Source organism: Malania oleifera, chromosome 8 (genome assembly GCF_029873635.1).
Source record: "Malania oleifera isolate guangnan ecotype guangnan chromosome 8, ASM2987363v1, whole genome shotgun sequence".
Taxonomy (NCBI): Eukaryota; Viridiplantae; Streptophyta; class Magnoliopsida; order Santalales; family Ximeniaceae; genus Malania; species Malania oleifera.
The window spans coordinates 20,902,604-20,922,130 of NC_080424.1; the positions used below are offsets into that span (position 1 = coordinate 20,902,604).

The window sequence follows — 19,527 nt, forward strand, 5'->3', positions numbered from 1 at the left end:
ATGAACTTAATGAGAAAAACAGAAAGTTATTTCTCAAAAAATATAATCATACAGAAAGAGAACAAATTAAGGCAGAATGGTTTAAAAAGATGAAACAGATAAAAGAAAATATTCCTTTCTTTAAATTTGTCAAAGATAGACAAATGATTAATGTAATTCAAAATCCTGTTAAAATTTGGAAAACTACTGATAATTATTTTGTCAAATCAATTCATCCTCCGGAGAACTCAATCAGGTTTTATTACAAAGGAAACGAAATCTTAGCCTCACCCTTTAAAGAATCAAAAGGTAAAAGTGAAGTTGATCAGTTAATTAGTCAAAATAATTATACAAATCAAATGCTAAGATCAATAGCTACCCAATTAACAAGGATTGAAGAACAACTTGAAAGTCTTGTTGAGATAAAAAATTAATAGTACTTATGAAAAAGGTGAATTAAGTAAATCAAAAGAAAGACTTGAAGAACCAATTAAATTTAACATAGTTGATCATAATCTTAAGAATTTTAACTTTGACAAACAAAATGAATTACTTCAAAAGAATTGATTACTTGATTAGTCAACTTCACAACTAAAATCAATACGATAATAACCCAAAAGAAGCCAATTAATGCTCTGAGTCAAATTTTTCAAAGAAGCTTTGGACATCGAATAAAATCAAAGACTAGAAAGTCAAGTCAAAGACGTATACATAAACCTACACCGCCAAGTCCTTTATATCAGAAGAACTTAAATGATCTTCTTCCTAAAGAACTTTCAGAATGAATCCCTGAATGGAGAATTGATGGCTTAACGAACCTCAACCTTCAGTCCTTTAGTTACATCAAATGGCTATACCGCAATTGCCTATAGACTTCATTCAAACAAAGCCAGTGAGGAACAATAGTTCTCTCCTTACTCATGGTTTTACTAGAACCTTAGAGAATGGTGGGATCAATTATCTCACTGCCCTTTGAAAAAAAACAAATATTACGAATCAAAGAAAGTTAAGGAAGAAATGGAGTTCCTACACAAGAAAGTAATGCTGTTGCAGCACTTATTTGGTTTAATCTTTAGCAATTATGGTGAACAAAGTAGTCCACATCAAAAGAATAATGTTATGCTCTCAACCTTACTTGTTCCCAAAATTATCAGACTTTCGATGGTACAAAATATTTTTTATTGCCAAAGTTTAGGGTAACCATATGGAAGTTCTGGATTCTGAAAGAAAACTTATTAGTCGCTTACCAAACTCTTTGCTCAAAGAGTGAGAGATCATGTTAACAAACTTTATGAACAAATTATGAATCAATTACTTATGGTCAAATTGTGTGTACAATGACTCATGAAGGCTTACTTATGCATGACTCAAATTCAATCCCAGATGAAAACGATTCAAAAGAAACACGGTGAACTTGGGTTTCTGTCTCAATATGGGTATGAGAAGATCCAGCACCTTCAAAAAATATCTTAAGAAAGTTCTAAACAATATAAACCATCCAAAAAATATTATAAAAATTACGATAAAAGTATTATAAGAAAAATAAGAAAGGATTTGAAGAACCTCAAAGCCTCGGAGGAGAGAGAAACTCAAAAGTTTAAGAATCAAAAACTTTTTTCAACTGTGGTAAAAAAGGACATATTCAAGAGATTGTAAGTTAAACAAAAATAAAAGACTTAACATTGGGAAAAATAAAAGACAACGCTTACTTATCATTAATAGTGAATCAGAAGACTCTAAAACTTCTTACTCAACTCATCTAAAAAATAAAGAATCTATTCATGAAATTAATACAAGTTCTGATTCGTCATCCATATATCTCTAGAAAATCTTGTCAAGAAGATCTAGGATTTGTTCAGTAACAAATGCCCAACTCTTGTTATGTTATTTCAAAGACAAATAAATTATTCTTGAAATGATTGGCACATTCAAGAACCAGAAATCAAAAATAAGTATTTACAAAAATTAAAAAGAAATTTAGAAAAAGATAAACTTCCCAAAATTGATGAAGGTTATAACCTTGAAGAAATATTTAATAGATTTAGAGATAAAGAAATTTTACCAAAAGAAAATATATCTATTCAAGATTTACAAAGAGAAGTTAATCAAACTAAAGAAGAAATAAAAAAGTTAAAATAACAAAGTGAAGAATTTAAAAAAGAAATGCTTCATTTGAATTCAAAAGTTGAAAAAATTAATAATAAAGGAAAAGAGAAAATCAATTCAAAAGATGAAGATGATTTTCAAATTAATCAAGGATTTCTTCATTATTTATCAAAGGTTAACATTCATAAATGGTACTCAGAAATTAAGATTGTTATTAACAAAGACTTTATTCTTAAAGGTTGTGCCCTGTTAGATACATGAGCAGATTTAAATTGTATCCAAGAAGGACTTATTCCTACCTGTTATTACGAAAAAACAAAGGTACAATTATTCAGTGCAACAAACTCTACACTTAAAATACAATACAAAATTTCTAATGCTCATATTTGTAAAGATAACATTTGTCTCAAGACTACTTTTGTACTTGTCAAAAATATGCAACAAGAAATTATTCTTGGAACACCCTTCTTTACGATGATATACCCTTTCACAGTAAACGAAAAAAGAATTTTTACTTCAATCAGTAATCAAGAAATTACATTTGAATTTATTGACAAAATGCATGAAAAAGAAATTAATACACTCAAGGATTTAGGAATAAGTAAAATAAATCTTATTCAAAATAAACAAAAGCATATTAAATCTTTATCAAGAGAAATTTATCATAAAAAGATAGAAGAACAAATTCAAAACCCAGAGATCAAAGAACAAATTAGTTTATTCAAAGAAAAACTTGAAAAGGAAGTATGTTCGGATCTCCCAAATGCTTTTTGGGATAGAAAGAAACATTCTATCAAATTACCTTATGTTAAGAACTTTGATGAAGAAAAATACCTACAAAAGTAAGACCAGTACAAATGAATAGAGAATTACTTGAGTATTCTAAAAAAGAAATTCAAGAATTACTCAATAAGAAACTGATTAGAAAAAGCAAATCTTCTTGGAGTTGTGCAGCTTTCTACGTTAAGAATCAAGCTGAAATAGAAAGAGGAGCCCCAAGACTTGTTATTAATTATGAACCTTTAAACAAAACTTTACAATGGATTAGGTATCCAATACCTAACAAAAGAGATTTGCTCAACAGACTTAATACTGCCACAATATATTCAAAATTTGATATGAAGTCAGGATTTTGGCAAATACAGATTGCTGAAGAGGATAAGTACAAAACCGCATTTACAGTACCATTCGGACATTATGAATGGAATGCCTTTTGGGCTTAAAAATGCCACTTCAGAATTCCAAAATATTATGAATGAAATTTTTAATAACTATACACATTTCACTATTGTATACATCGACGATGTCCTTGTATACTCTGAGTCAATAAGTCAACATTTTAAGCATCTTAACATATTTTACAATATTATTAAAAGAAATGGTTTAGTCGTAAAAATCAAGTTATTCCAAACTAATATTAGATTTCTTGGACATCAAATTTATCAAAATAAAATCACCCCAATCCAAAGATCTTTAGAATTTGCTGACAAATTCTCGAATGAAATTACCAATAAAAATCAATTACAAAGATTCTTAGGATGTCTAAATTACGTTGCAGATTTTATTCCAAATTTAAGAATCTTAATCAAGCCACTATTTAAGAGACTTAAGAAAAATCCTCCAATTTGAAATGAAGAATGTACTCAAATTATCATTAAAGTTAAAACCCTTTTTAAATCATTACCATGCCTTAGTCTTCCTGACCCTGGAGCATTTATGATTGTTGAAACCGATGCCTCTAATGATGGATTCGGAGGTATCCTTAAACAAAAAATTGATTCAAAAGAAACCTTAGTCAGATTTCACTCAGGAGCCTGGTTAGGTCCTCAAGTTAATTACTCCACCATTAAAAAGGAAATGCTTTCAATCGTTTTGTGTATTCAAAAATTCCAAGATGATTTAATTAACAAAGAATTTTTACTTCGAATTGATTGCGCTAGTGCAAAAATAATTATTGAAAAAGACGTTAAAAACCTTGTTTCAAAACAGATTTTTGCAATATGACAAGCAAATCTTTCAGTTTTTAATTTTCAAATTGAATTTATCCAAGGGACTTCAAACTTAATTCTTGATTTCTTAACAAGAGAATTCCTACAGGGAAATCATGGCCAGAAGACAAACTGCAAGTGATCTTTACTCCAAAGCCTCTTCTTCAAAAGCCCTAGAAAGAATCCCATTAACAAATAGATTTTCTCCACTTGAGAGACCTTCAAAACCTCAAGCCCCCAATTTCAAAGATATTATGGAAGGAAGAGTGTCTTCCCTTCGACCTTCTCCATCAAAAGATTCTCCAAAGGGTTACTTTACTAAAAATGTTTATGAAGACCTATTTCCTGTTGAAGTCGAATGGGATGCCTCTCAACCATTCGAAGTTATCAAAAAATGCTTTTTTAGAGGATGTCATTTTGACACTCCTAACATTATCAAAGACAGAAGGGATTACGAATTAATCTTTATTGAAACAAATTTAGTTATCATTGATCATACATATGATCTTTAAGAGTCTCAGAAAATAAATTTTTCAAAATTGAAAATTATTAAAGTTATTTCTCCTTCCATTTGGGGACAACATCCTCGAACTTCAAAAGAATTTAAAGGAGTTTTTTTTTCTCAAACTTATGATTATCAAGATTACCAGAAAGCCTGGTATTATGTTTTTTATGTAAGAAATTTTACTCACTCCTGGTTCGTTCATTTTAATCAAAAAATTATAAAAATTTTTCCAAAATGGTTTCTCACCTGGTTTTCTTACTTCGGAGCAGAAGCAGGTATCTTCCCAAAAGAAATTCAAAATGATTTTGAATTATTTAGAAAAAAATTTAAACTTCCTCTTGATTATTCCAAAGGATGTCTTGAAGAAACTGCAAGTCTCCTCTTCTTTTGTTCATTTTTTATGATCACCTAGATATTCTGCTGGGATTATGTTCTGGTTTCTCCAGCAGACAGTTCTTTTGGTCACTCAAAAACTTTACGAAGGATCTTCAAAATCCATTGGTGGGATAAATTCATTATGCCAGAAGGCAAAGTTCGAGCCTGGCTTTCAAAATCTCATTGTCCAGAGATTCCTATTACTCAAAAAGAAAAGAAAAATTTTCTTGATGAAGACAACGCCATGTCTACAGTTTCGTCAAGAAAGTAAAAATCTTCAATAAAGTCAAAATTACTCAAGATGATTGCCCAACTTAATTCGGATGATTCAGGGTCCAAACCCAACTCGCCAACCGCTCCGAATTTCAATTTACTGGGATCTGACATGGTATAAATTTATTCATAACCTCGAGGAAATTTCCTCGAAAGAAACTTAAAGATGTCTTCTTATTCAAGATTGACAGGCCACCCTGTTGGCGCTCTTTATTCAAGAATGACAGGCCATCCTGTCGGCTTCTCAAAGATTTTACCAAGATTTTATAGCTGTTTGCTATTTGGCTCAGCTTTTATTGTAAATTATGAGTGTGAAAGGTTTGAGTGTTTTACACCTGTCCACCATTTGGGGCCAGGGTTGTAATTTTCTAGTCAGAGTCAGTATTTTATTTAAAGGTGGTGGGTTCCCACACAAATGCAACCGTCCATGTGCTGTCACCTTTATTTAAAGTATTTTGTTTTGTTGCGTCGGCTCGTTTGTCCTATAAGGATTCCGTGTCTTCTAAGTCGACGATGGGGCCCAAAGAGCACCTACACTTATTTTCTCGGATTCCAAATTGTTTCAAGTTCGTGCCAGTTTGCCTATAAATAAGAAGCTTAACTTCAGTTGTTCTTTGCACCAAGTTGAGGGTTTAATTTCTCATAGAGAAAGCCTGAGTCTTCGAGCTCCACTCAACTCTTCTCTTCTCCCATCCCTCTCAACTTCTGTAAGTCATTATGTTTTGTAAATTTTAACAATATTTAATACAAGTCTTTGAAATTCAGAATTATCAATTTATCCAATAAGTATGCTCTGCACTTGCGACTCTGTTCGATCTTGTGCATCAGAAAAACTGTTTTAATTATTCAATTATTTTATTCTCAAAGATTGCTCAAGGGTTGTCTGTTAAGCCTGACCCGATTAGTTAAACAGACGTAATAGCCAGTCCCCCCAGCGGACTCTTAGTCATCTCTTAAATCTTGAGAAGGTAATTTATTTTCAATTTATGCAATTTACGATGCTTATGTCCTTTTGCGTTTGAATTGTTTAAACTTTCCTTGTTTTTTTCGTTACCTGCAGATTTACAACTTCTTTGCTTTTAAAATTGAAATGATCATAAGAAAAAATTGAATTCACTTAGAAAACTGTCGAAGGGCTTAAAAAAGTGTTCATTACAAGTACTGTTTGGATAGTATTTTTATTTATTTATTCTATTTTTTATGGTAGGATAGTACTTTTATTATAAGTATTGTGAAAATATATATTATCATGTAAATAATGCATTTTTTATTGAATATATAAAATTATTAAATTATGTTTAAAATTTTAACCATTTTGTCTAATTAAAATTCGTAATAAACATTTTTTTAATTGACAAATTAATTAGTATTTATGTTAATTAAAATTTTTACCATATATTTTCAGTATTGTCTTATTACGAAATAATTGAAATATTCAATTAAAAAATTTAAATAAGAATTTCAATAAAAAATTTAAATATTTTATAGTTATTAAATTATGTCAACGATTTTAATTAATATTAAACTTTTAATACAAATTTTAATGTTTTTTGGTAAAAATTAACTAAAATTTTAATTAAAATTTTAATATTTCATAATTACCAAATTAATTAAAATTTTTACTAAAAAATTTAATTAGTACATTTAATTAACATTGTAACTATTTTCTAGTTAACAAAATAATTCATGGTTATATAAATTTAACATTTTAAATTAACGTTTTATTAATTTTTTATTAAAAAAACAATATATTATTATAACTTCTAATAAAAATGATTATTATTAATTTATGTTTATATATTTTTAGTTTAATAACATTTATATAACATGTCATTAATTCTTAACTAATAAAAAGACTTCATGCGTACAAATTGTTTAAATTTGTAAGTTTGCTGCTGCTTATGAAAAACTGCTTATATAACGAACTCCTCAACCCTGCCAATGTTATATTGTGATACACATAAGCAACCACATAAAATGACCTATATACTCGCATCGCAATGTTTGTCAGACAACAATCTCAATAACAGTATTTACAATCAATCATAATTTAACACACATTAGTATTCACAGCAAACCAATATCCATCTCCAACTAGTGATCACAATCTAATGGTATATTTCATCGTTCTACACCCATAATAGCCATTTAAAATTATGAAAGTTGTATTCCCACCACACAATTTCTTTTCCATATACATATACATATTTTATCAAAGTTCAATATTTTTCCTAAATGATCAATTGTTCAAATACATCATGTGACGACCTGCTTAATTTCCACATTTTTTTTCTTTTTCTTTTATATAATAAAATCAACAACATAAATTTCAGCAGATCATAATCCACTTAGACTCGTGGGTACTAAGGATACATCAGAACACATAACGGAAGCCTAAGCAGCAGGAAACATACAATCACATTATCATAAATACCAAAACGTCCATCACAATACCATAAATACCAGAATCACTATATCCATTATATTTCAGTATATACATCCCAAAAACAAGATCTAGGGATATTTCCCACAAAATTCATATGTCCCTACTAAAACTTACCCTTCAAGGAGGGCAGACAACAGCACTTGATCAGCGGAACTTTTCCCGCTCTCCTATCTAGGGCTCATGAAAAGTTTATAAAATTTTGGGGTGAGACACCTCTCAGTAAGGGAAATAAACTAATACTAGTGTGTGACAACATGAGTATTCTGTGTTACACATATACCATACAGAACATATTCAGTAACTATTTTGTCAAATTTGGGAAAACATATATATTATCAAAACATGGTAGAACATACTACACATTTTCATAAACATATTTCATTTCATATAATAATAATTAAAAAGCATTCCTGGTAGGTTAGCTAGCTGTTGTCATGTATTACCCCTACAGGACTGGGTTGTGTAGCTTGAAGGCGGGACCTGACAATGGTTGGCCGACCACTGCCAAGTCAAAAGTACAGTTTGTAGGTCTGATGGGTCTACCTGACCTGGTCCGTACACTAGGGGCGCTCACACACTTCTTAAAACCACATTGACCATCAAAACTCACACCACTCCGTACAGCGGCGTTAACACATATATCATGATCATGATAACCATGGACACATAGCAATGGTACCGTGCAAGTGTTAGTCTAGACTAAGCCAACCAGGTTCTGATACCATATAATATATATTGAAACTGTGATACATGAATATTTCATATCATTAATTTTCAAATTAATCACATCATTTCGCATACATGCATATATTATGAAAAATTATCGGCCCGTACGCCGGTATTTCACATTTTACCAGACGTCGGCAAATCATAACACAACCCATACGCTGGAAAATCATTTCCATAGTTCGGCTCGTATGCCGACAAATCATATACATAGGTCAGCCCGTACTCTGGCAAATCAAATCCATAACACGGCCCATACGCCGGCAAAACATATAAAAATCTCGACCCATACGCCGATTTTTCCATTATAAAAATTTGTATCATTAACACATTCTCATAAAACAGTATTTTATAACAGTTTCTACTCATGCCACACTAACAAGTTTTCCGAATATTTGACATATCATCATTTTTAACGGTATTTTCCCAAATATAAATCATATATAACTATATTTATTTTCCTAAAATCGAATGCTATAACAATATACATATTATTCATAAAATACTAGCTTAGTTGATCTCCTTACCTGATTCTTGAAAAGCTCATAAGAAAATCTGTTTCGCACCCGCGGGGTTCCCCGTTCAACACCTTGAAAACGGAATTTCCCATAACTAAAGTTCAATATTTCTACGCGTATATCACTTTCCATAACTGTCAATTAACCAAATACTGAGTAGAAAGCCTTACCCTGGATTTGGGATGGTTTCCACCTTAGCCCCATTGACGACCCGTTCAGGCAGACTTGTAGAAAACTTTCCCAGGAGCGTCGTGGTGGTTTCAAATCGTTGAATCGGCTGAAATCTGTCCCAAAATTGAAGAGAGAAGGAGGAGAAGCCGTATGCGGAGAGATAGAGGGATTCGGCGCAGCAAAAAGAACTAAAAATCAAGTTTAACCTTATTTATACTGCGGGATTCGTCGACGAGCCACATCACCTCGTTGACGAGTCTTGTAGAAAATTCGTCGACGAACTTCAACCCTTGTCGACGAATTTTAGGCTTTTGAAAATGCTTTCTCAGTATCTTCTCGTCGACAAAGTTGACTGCCTCCTTCTGTTTCCGATTTCCATTTCCCTTTCTTTTATTATTTAAATACCATTATTTTTCGGATCGTTACACATCATACCTATATATATATATATATATATATAATTGAATTAGAATTCGGGTGAGCGCCGTAGACAACGTATCGGGGTTTCCACAGGCATAATCTAGGAAAACCAGGAAGGGGAATTAATTATAGCAGGATTTTTATTAAAGTTTAAACCGATTAATTTGGGAATATAATAGTGGAAACCCCGATACGTTGTCTACGGCGCTCGCCCGAATTCTAATTCAAAAATCTAAATTTATCAACACAAACTTCAATAAAATGCTATTTTATCATTTCTTAAGCTCTTTATACTCCATTTTGTTAATGGGACTTAAAAATACCATACTTACCCTGATTTTGGAGTGGTTCCCAAGTACTCCAAACTAAAAATTTGTTCTGCTTAAGCAGTAGAAAATCTCCCCAGGATCATCATGATAACTTTTGATTGTCGAACCGGGGAGAAATGGGGTCGGAATCGTAGAGAGAAGGTAGAAGGGCCGAATTTTAGAGAGAGAAAATGGAGATAAGTAAATTCTCTAGCAGAAACCCGGCTTTGGCATATTTATAGCTGACTTGCCACGTGGTCTCGTTGACGAGACATGTGGATTCGTTGACGAGCTCAAGAAGACCATTCGTCGATGAAGCCGAGAGTTCGCCGATGAGATTCAGAAGATCTAAAATTTCTCTCGATATATCTTCGTCGACGAGACACACATACTCGTCGACGAGGCTCAAAAGATCGCTTGTCGACGAGAAAATTAAGTTCATCGACGAGTGCTTGTTTGTTACCCTTTTTAAATTTTTTTTTCATTCATTATATTTTCCTTATTAAATTTATTATTATTTATTTTAATATTTAAAATTTTTTGGGTCGGCGAGCTCGCGATAAAGGAGTTTGTAGGTACTACTAGTTGCAGGATAAGAAGTCGGGTCAAACTCACGATGGATTTTGGGGATATTTGCTTAGAGCGCGCAAAACCCCACCAAAACCCTCTGCTTTCCGCATCATCGAGTTACTCCCTAGTTCACATTGCCCATAGTTGTCAAACGCAGAAGTGGAGGCAACACCTCCAAAGTCCGAGCAAATCCTTCATGCAGTTCATCCTGCGATCAATCTTCAGCCCTGGCCGGGAACCGAAGCACCAGCACCAAACCCGCCGTGCCTTCGTTGACGCTACCATCAAATGGGTCCGAGACCGCGGCCTCGACCATGCCGTCGAGAAGGAGAAGAACCTCAGGCCCGTCATCAACCTTAAGAATCTCATCAAATCAGAGCCGTCCAAATCCCTTCCCTTCTCTATCATTGCCGATAAGAAGGACTATTTGGGAATCCCGATCCGGGTTGTTGATTTTGTCCGAAGGTACCGCTCTGTTTTTGAAGAATTTCTCCCTGGCGGCATCGGCGTTCACCCCCGTATTCGGCTAACCCCACAAGTTCTTGAGCTTGATTCCGAAGAACAATTGATTTACCAAAGTGAAACTTATCAACAACAAGCCGCAGATCGGCTTTTGAAGCTATTGATGATGTGTCGAATCAATAAGGTACCGTTAAATATTGTTGACCTGTTCAAATGGGACCTTGGTCTTCCCCATGATTATGTACAAAGCCTAGTGCCGCAATTTCCAGACTATTTTCAAGTAAAAAGATCGAAGGATTCATCATCCGGGTGTGGTATTGATGTCTTAGAATTGGTTTGTTGGAGTAGTGAACTTGCGGTTACAGTTATGGAGAAGAAGGCAATGAATGGAAAGTTGGATTACGAGAAGGGAATGCCCATTGCATTCCCTGTGCAGTATTCAAGAGGTTTTGAAATGGATAAGAAGGTGAAGAAGTGGGTGGATGAGTGGCAGAAATTGCCTTACATTTCTCCTTATGAAAATGCCCTACATCTTCCGCCCAAGAGTGATGAATCAGATAAGTGGGCGGTGGCCATATTGCACGAGCTTCTTCATATTCTTATTCCAAAGAAGACGGATAAGGAGAATATATTATGCCTTGGAGAGTATATGGGACTGCGGTCGAGGTTTAAAAGGGCCTTGCTTCACCATCCCGGCATATTTTATCTCTCAAGTAAAAACAGGACTCATACTGTGATTTTGAGGGAGGCTTACAAGAGGGATTTGTTGATTGAGAAGCATCCAATGATGATTATGAGGTATCGTTATGTGCATCTTATGAATACAGCGAAGGATGAGCATAAAGGTACCACTGTGCCAAGTTGTACAACTCAACAACAACAAACTGCTAATGGTTCTGAGGAAGGAAAGGGAGAAGAGGTGGACTATGGAAGTGAAGAAGAATGGGATGGTGCCTTGAATGGGTTGTCCAGTTCTGAAGAGGAGGATGCCTGTGATGATATTGATGATGAGGATGACGATGGCTATGAGGGGAAGGATGAAGATGAGAGTAAGAGAGGTCGTCATAGGAATGTTGTAATCAATAGAGGAAGAACAAGGAAGAGAAATTTGAAGGCAGAAGGGCCTTTGGGACATCATGGACAAGAAAGGTCACAGGGAAAATACCACAGAAAGACCAAGGACAAAGCGCCATCCAATGCTTCAAGAAGAATAGAATTGTGTGACTCACATAATTCCAGCAAGAGATTGCCCAAGAGATCAGATTTTTCCCAGAAGCAGAGGGTGTTCGTTGCTAGATAGGATGATTTGCTCTGTAAAATGTTCTCTTCCTTTCTGATACAACATGGGGGTAAGTTTTGCCCTTGGGCTAGACTTCCTGTTCACTGATTCTGCGAAACGACCATCTCTTATGCACTATTTATTTTTGTTTTTTTTTCCTGAAAAATGTTGTAGGTTTTTTATGGAGTTGAATGGTGATTGATTGGAGAACTTTGCTGTTTTTAGTTTTAGTTTTTACTTATTGATTATTGTTTTGTTTTTTCCTCTTCTTAGTTAGAGGAAGATTCCCTGTCCTCTTTTGTTATGTAATTACTTTTTCTTCTAATGTACATTCTTCTTTTTTTGTTAAAAAATGGTGATTGATTGCGCTTATATTGCTTTTGGGATTATGATAAGGACTGCAAAAACAAAGCTCACATTATTATTAGGAAGAAATTTTAAGCAGGAGAGGATTATGTAAAACAGGTGAAAGCTCTCTCAAGAAAGAGAGCCCCCCTGAATGAGGTTAGGGGTAGTGTGGGCTACGGGAGTGCCTCTCATGAGGTCAGGTGTTCAAACCCTCCTGGGTTCATTTCCGCTCCTGAACTCCTGAATTTACCCTCCTTTTGTAGTTGTGGGGTCAACTTCAAGGGGCGCAGGATTAGTCACATGGACTGTAAAACGGACACGTGGAAACTCGGTGCGTAATCCAAAAAAAAAAGAAGAAAGAGAGCCCCCCTTGAAAATAAAAATGCTGTAATTGGTGTAATTGGTGCACTGTGAAAAGTGGGCCGATAATCTAAAAAGAAGAGGCACCTACAACTCTAATGAAGTCTCTCCTAGCCAAATATTTTCCTATAACCAAATTCTATTGCCATTACACCCACTTTGAAGTGAGTAAGAGATAAGGACAAACATGCAACCTGGGAAACAAACTTCCAAGGATATGATGTTGCCCCTTCCTCTAGTATCCCACCTATTCCGTTGAATCCTATACTTACTTCAATAACCTGATTTTGTAGGGAGTTAAACATAGGGGGAACCTCAAAAACCATTTTCCAATTAAAGAGATTTTTTTGGATACCACATTTCTAGGCCCCAAAACCCCCTCAAAGTTCACAGTCAAAGTCTCCCCACTGCACCCCAAATAACCCTGTGATCCCTCTGGTACTCACTCTTTGACATTTGGGGCAGATCTGGGCAAGGTGGTTCTTTTTGGCCTTGCACGTTTGTCACAAATAGTACTGATAGAAGATAAGACAAGGGAGAGGCGGCTTAGATGGTTTGGACATTTGAAACGCAGGCCAAGTAGTGAACTGGTGAGGATGAGTGAACTAGTTATTGTCAATGATACTATGAGTGGCAACGGTAGACCTAAAATAATTTAGAATGAGGTTGTGAGGAGGGATTTAATAGTTCTTAAATTAGTTGAGGATAATACCCTTGATCATGTGAATTGGTGGAAAAAGATTCATATAACCAACCTGGCAACCCCACATAATGGCGTTTGCTTGTTGTTGCTTCTTGTTGTTTTGTTGAGATCCTATATGAAACATAGTTGAGCGTTAAATTTATTTGTGTGATGTCCAGAACTTCGATGACTGTGAGGCTTAGGTAGGGGGCTTGGTGGTGATTGCGGCTATCTAGTTTGGAGGCCTTGGCTTTGAGACGGTTGAATGCTTTAGAAATGGCGGTATGGAGTTCATTATAATGGTGGCATTTTTGGACTGGGTCCCATGTTTAGTTAGGTGGACAGAGGTCACTTTAGGTGCTTCATATTTTCAGGGCATGGTTTGGTGTCTCTTGTCTTGATCAACTGTAGACTCAGTGGCGGACCAGTGCTTGCTACCAGTGGGAGTTGGGTCATTTGTGCACCATAAGTGAGACAACTCTTTAATTTTTTTTTTTTTAATATTTTATAAGATTTAAAATTTTAAAATTAACCATTCATAATCATAAACTATTACATTATTACTTTAGACATAACATTGAAGTACTAATAGAAAATAATGGTCAATCTTTCACTACATTCATTCCGAAAAAAGATATACCTAAGAATTGCTCTTGGTGAGTTTTCGTATTTAGGAATAGCTCCATAACAAACTTCTTAGTAATGGTATTGAAAATCTCTCTCTTAATATAAGTGACTAAGCAATCATATATCCAATAATTTAAGATTCAATATGAAAAAATTAACAGTTTAGGCTTCACCTCCGAAGGACTCATAATAAAATAACTCAATGTCATGAAATATTTATGAAGTTTTAAGATATTGATCAGAATCTAGGAATCTAATCTTGTTTATTTGAATTAGCTCCAAATAAACAAAAGCTCAATAAAAATTGAATTAGCTGTCCAAATCTTGTTTATTTGGACTTAGACCCTATATTGAGTATGTACAATTCCCGAAAACCTTGCTGCTCTAAGCCTATACATATATATTATTAATGATTTTTTGTGAGTTGAGTGGGGGCTATTGTCCACACCCAAATGAATATAGATCTGGCCCTGGCTGTAATGGTTGGTAGTTCTTTCTGCTTGGTTGAGGATTTGGTTTCAAGTATTCCCTCCTACAGATTTAACATTTTTTCCCCAAAAATAAAAGCTTTTATTTGGACTGCAACACTTGAAAGCTTTATTTTTTCCCTACAGATTGGTTTCCTGGAATCTCCATTTTAGGAGACCTCTTAATGATAGGGAGTTGGTGGAGTTGTCTTCTTTATTATCTCTATTGAATGAGAGTAATCTTTCTTCAGGGAGGGATGTTTGGTCTTGGTCCTTGGATCAGTCAGGAGTGTTTTCTTGTAAATCTTTTATTTGAATTCTTGACTCACTCCAATTCTTCTTTCCCACTCTGTTGTTTCATCTGGAAGGCTAAGGCTTCTCCGAAAATTAAGGCTTTTGCTCGGTTGGTTGTGCTCAATAAAGTTAATACTGATAGCTTGCTGCAAATTAGGGGACCGTGGAAGGCTCTCTCTGTCCCTCGATGTATTTGTGCTCCGTTACAAAAATTCTGAGATGGCTTCTCATCTTCTTTTGCTCTGTGAATTTATGGAGGATTTGGAATATGCTTTTTGGTATTTCTGGAGAGATCTGGGTTTGCCCTTCTTCAGTTGGTGGATTGTTAGCTATTCCTTTCACAGGCTTTGGTAGGAGAAAGGATAAGGCAGTCCTACAGCAGTGTGGAATACTTGCGGTTTTATGGGGGTTATGATTGGAGCGCAATGCAAGGATATTCAATGGGAAGAAATTAAATTGGGTGCTGGTTTGGGAAAAATTCAGTATTTGGCCTCGCTGTGGTGCACTGGTTTGGGTTTTTTCAGAGGAATTAGTTTCCATGAGTTAAATAGAGATTGGAGGAGCATTTTGGCATGTTGATCTTTTATTTTTTGGTGTTTATTAATTGTTTTTATTTTGGTATTGATCCAGGCCTTTTTTGGGAGATGACTCATTCTCCCTTGTGTAAATTCTCTTCCTATTAATGAAGTATTCGTTTGTTATAAACAAAAGAACTGGACTGGGTGTTGAAAAAGGTATTAGGTTGGTCGGATCGGTTGAACTGGTGGGTCAGACCAGTGAAATAAATTACTAAATATGTTTTAGGTAAAAATACTAGCATTTTTCTTATAATTATTGTTATTATGAAGAATTAAAACAAAAATTCTTGGAACAAATTTTAGAAAATGATTTGATTCAATTAACCATTTGTTTAATTTGGTGTGGAAAATATATATATATATATATATATATATTATAATATGCAATACTTGCAATATGTTCAGCAAAGTGAAGTTGAAACATATATGTATGTGTATATATATATATATATATATATATATATTATAATATATAATACTTGCAATATGTTCAACAAAGTGAAGTTGGCATGGTGGCAGCTCACAGATGAAAGAGTGGTGTGTGGCGTGTCCCAGGTTCAAGTGCAGGGCCTATATTTCACCTCTCTGTCACGTTATTTTTTTCTCTTGGTGAGGCACTGGGTTGACCTGCAGCTGATCATGGTTCTGGCTGGGTCGGTTCGGTTATGCCTGTGTCAGCTGGGTTAACACTGGTTTGTGTTAAATCTGGGTTTGGGGCATAGACCAGACATGCTTTATCATCGGTTCTGGTTGAACTGGGTTGGACCGGCCAGTTTGGGTTTTAAAACCATGCTTGAAAGAATCAACACCAATGATTTGCTTCATAAGCAAGGCCTGTTAAGGCCCTGTCACCTGATGTTTGTGCCCTTTGTTTGTGGAGTGGAGAGACTTGCTCACACCTGTTTCTCCGCTGCCCTTTCACCTCGGCTCTTTGGAATAAATTATTTGGTATATTTGGTTAAAAATGGGATTGTCCCTCCACTTTGAAAGATTTTTGCACTGTGGCTTTTAGTAGTTTTGGCAAAGGAAAGGATAGGAAAGTCTTCTGGTGATGCACTCTTTTGGCTATTATTGGGTGCGTCTAGCTGGAGAGGAATGCTAGAATTTTCAAAGGTGTTGGCTCTGCTTTATTGAGTTGGTTTTCAGTTTATGCTGTGTTTCTTTGCAACTAGTTACTATTGATGTGAAGGGAGGATTTCTTATTCTCCTTGTTCTTTCTTTATTTTATCTTTTCCCTTCTTCTTTCTTATTTTATATATTCTTCTCCCTTATATAAAATTATTTGTTTATCAAAAAAACAAAAAAAAAAACTCTAGTAATGACATCTTCCTCTTTTCCAGTGGCTTTGAGAAATATTTGGACGTTTAGAAAGGCATCCTAGAAGGAACGCTAGGGCGTGGGAATTAAGTTACAAATAGTGAAGGTTAATGAAATTTGGGATAGACCTGCTAAGCACTCTGACTTATCTCAGTTTTTTTATTTTTTGGGTGGTAACTTTGTTATTTTTTTATCCTTCAACTAAGTTTGAATCCCCCATATTGTGCATAAAAGAATCAGATGGCGAAAATAAGCCCTACAATAAAGAGATAGACATTCAGATGAACATCCACTCTTGAAATCAATCATACATGCTAATTAACATCAAGCATGGATTAAAATAATCAAATACGAAATCACGTACTAATAACAAGAAGGTCATGTTGAGAAACACATGAAAGTCTCTTTGTCTGCGAATTTGGAGTTGGGATGAACGCCCAAGCTATCAAAATGGGGAATCAAATCCACAGTTTTTCTGATTCCCTATGACTATGAGTGGGGCCAAAACTGCAAAACTTGAATCATGCACATGCACATAAGATTCACACATTCAACTTATGGTTTGAGCACACAATGCATCCGTACAATAATAATGATGCTTCTCTAATCATGCCCCCTAGACATGCCTTGCATAATAATTCACCCACGGTACACATGGTCCATGTAGTAGCAAAAGCATTGAAGGACATAATCAACCAAGAATCCTAAGAATGTTCCTAATCACATGAATTCATTCTAGCATTTCTACTAAATCAATTCAAAACAATGAATTCAAGGTTCGGAAAGTTTACCTCCTAGATAGTATGCAAGAATTGAGGACCCTTTGAGAGTTTTGCTCTTTGCTTTTCATTCTTCCTCCTCTATTTATTTAATTATTTATTTATTTTGATAAGAAAAAAATATTCGTTCCTAATCTTTGGTTTTGAACCTGATAGTTGATCCTGAATTGATAAATAAGGTGTTTAGAGGATGGTAGAAGTCTCTTCAAGTTCAATCCTTCTGACACAAAAAAAAGTACAATGAGAGGAGAACAAGATGCCCTACAATTACAGAAGAGCTCCCCTCCAATCCCTTCGTAAGCCGGGCAGCGACATCTCCCAGAACATCCAGTTTGAGCTCAAAAAGAGGCTAGAAACACAACTCGATCCTATAAAAAACGAGAGGAAGTTGTGTAATCCTTGAAGGTTCTCTAATTCTGAATTCAAAGGGTCCCAAGGTAGTGAAAACTGCGCATCTCCATAAAGCTCTTCCTTATCTGGTTTTACCGTCTTCTGCCCTGTAATAGGTCATGCTTATTAAGCTTATTGAGAGACATAATCCAAGTGAATGTCCGAAGCTTAGAAGGAGCCTTAGCCTTCCAAATGATGTGGCTCCAAGTAAAAAAGGTTAAGGGAAGGAGTTTTGAAGAGGTGAGGGAAAAATGATTTAATAGAAAAGAGACCCTAAGTCCCCTTCCAAACTCTATTATCACTCCATTTGAAGGAACAAAAGAATGCAGAACATTAAGCAAGGTAGAGAATCAGGGTTTCATCTGATAACAATTGTTGCAGGACAGCAAGAGACAAACAGAGAGAGAATTGAAGGGGAGAAGCCGAGAGTAGAAGAGAAGAAGAGGAAAGAAGAAGGGAGAAACGACTGGATAGAATAGAAGATCAGAGGCAGAAGTCATATAATAAAAATAGAAAGAGAAATTGGAAGAGAAGGAAAGAAGGGGAAGGAAGAAGAAGAAAGGAGGAGGAAAAAAAAGGAGGAGGAAGAATACATGAAAAAAGGGAGAATGAGACTGCTGTTAGAGAGGTAAGACATAAGACTCAATTAATCATCAAAAGTTTCTTTTAGCCTTACATCATAAGCCTGTATCTACCAATAAAAATTGTGCTCCATCCCATAAAAATACCAGGAACAGTTTAAAAAAATATTTAAAAAAGGTTTTAACTGCCTTGATCACAACCCATCTATGATTAGATGGCATCCAAATTCGATTGACATGCATGGGATAAGGTGACTTTTCAATCCAATTATGCAGTTTTTGGATTGTGTGGGTCATTCAGTCATGCAAAAACCGAGATAAAATTATCTGGTTTTATGTCCTATCATTTGTCCTTTCCTGTGTGTGTGTGGCTCACTTCTCTCTCTGGTTGAAGCTTTAGATATTAGATATCATCAAGGACTAAAATTTCAATCTCAATGGAAAATTTGGGGTCTCAATTTAAGAATATTTTGATTTGGATAAAACCATATAAATTTCATTTTCATTTTGAAGAAACAGCAGAAACTTATTGTAAATCATGGAAATTATGAATGAAAATTTGAGAAATATTAAAATAGAGGATTCTGAGTAATTTAGAACCAGAATGAAAAGCTCAATTTTTTATTCCTTTTATTTATTTTTAGTTTTTAATTTAAAAATTCAAAATTTATGTCGATATATGCAAAATTTCTTCATTTTTTGGTTGAAATGTTTGAAATTCTAGAAATTTTAGCCAAAATTTTGCAAAGAGGAAATTGAATAGTGTTTGTGTTTTATCCATCCTGAGATCCACATTTTTAGCTAAAATTTTGGTGTGATTACAGTTTAATACCATAAATAACACCATGACTCTGGATTATCTTATTGCTGGGAGCTGGTGCATGCTCAATTGTCAAAGTGAAAATCAGTAAGATCGACTATCATAATCAAGCTGGAGTGATGGTGAATGTTTTGTTGGATTGAGATTCCTCTGATCAT

General features: G+C 34.6%; 1 protein-coding gene across 9 annotated transcripts in view; it reads left to right on the plus strand.

Moving 5' to 3' along the window:
• The first annotated feature begins 10,410 nt into the window (after positions 1-10,410).
• Positions 10,411-19,527, plus strand: part of LOC131161518 (protein WHAT'S THIS FACTOR 9, mitochondrial) — a 41,379-nt gene continuing 32,262 nt past the window's right edge. For all 9 annotated transcript variants that reach the window (XR_009138507.1, XR_009138504.1, XR_009138506.1 and 6 more), the window contains exon 1: positions 10,411-12,196. Coding sequence is in view for 2 of the 9 variants with exons in the window: in XM_058117336.1 (XP_057973319.1) it covers positions 10,432-12,147 (1,716 nt within the window). In the remaining 7 variants the exon portion in view is untranslated. The remainder of the gene's footprint in view (positions 12,197-19,527) is intronic.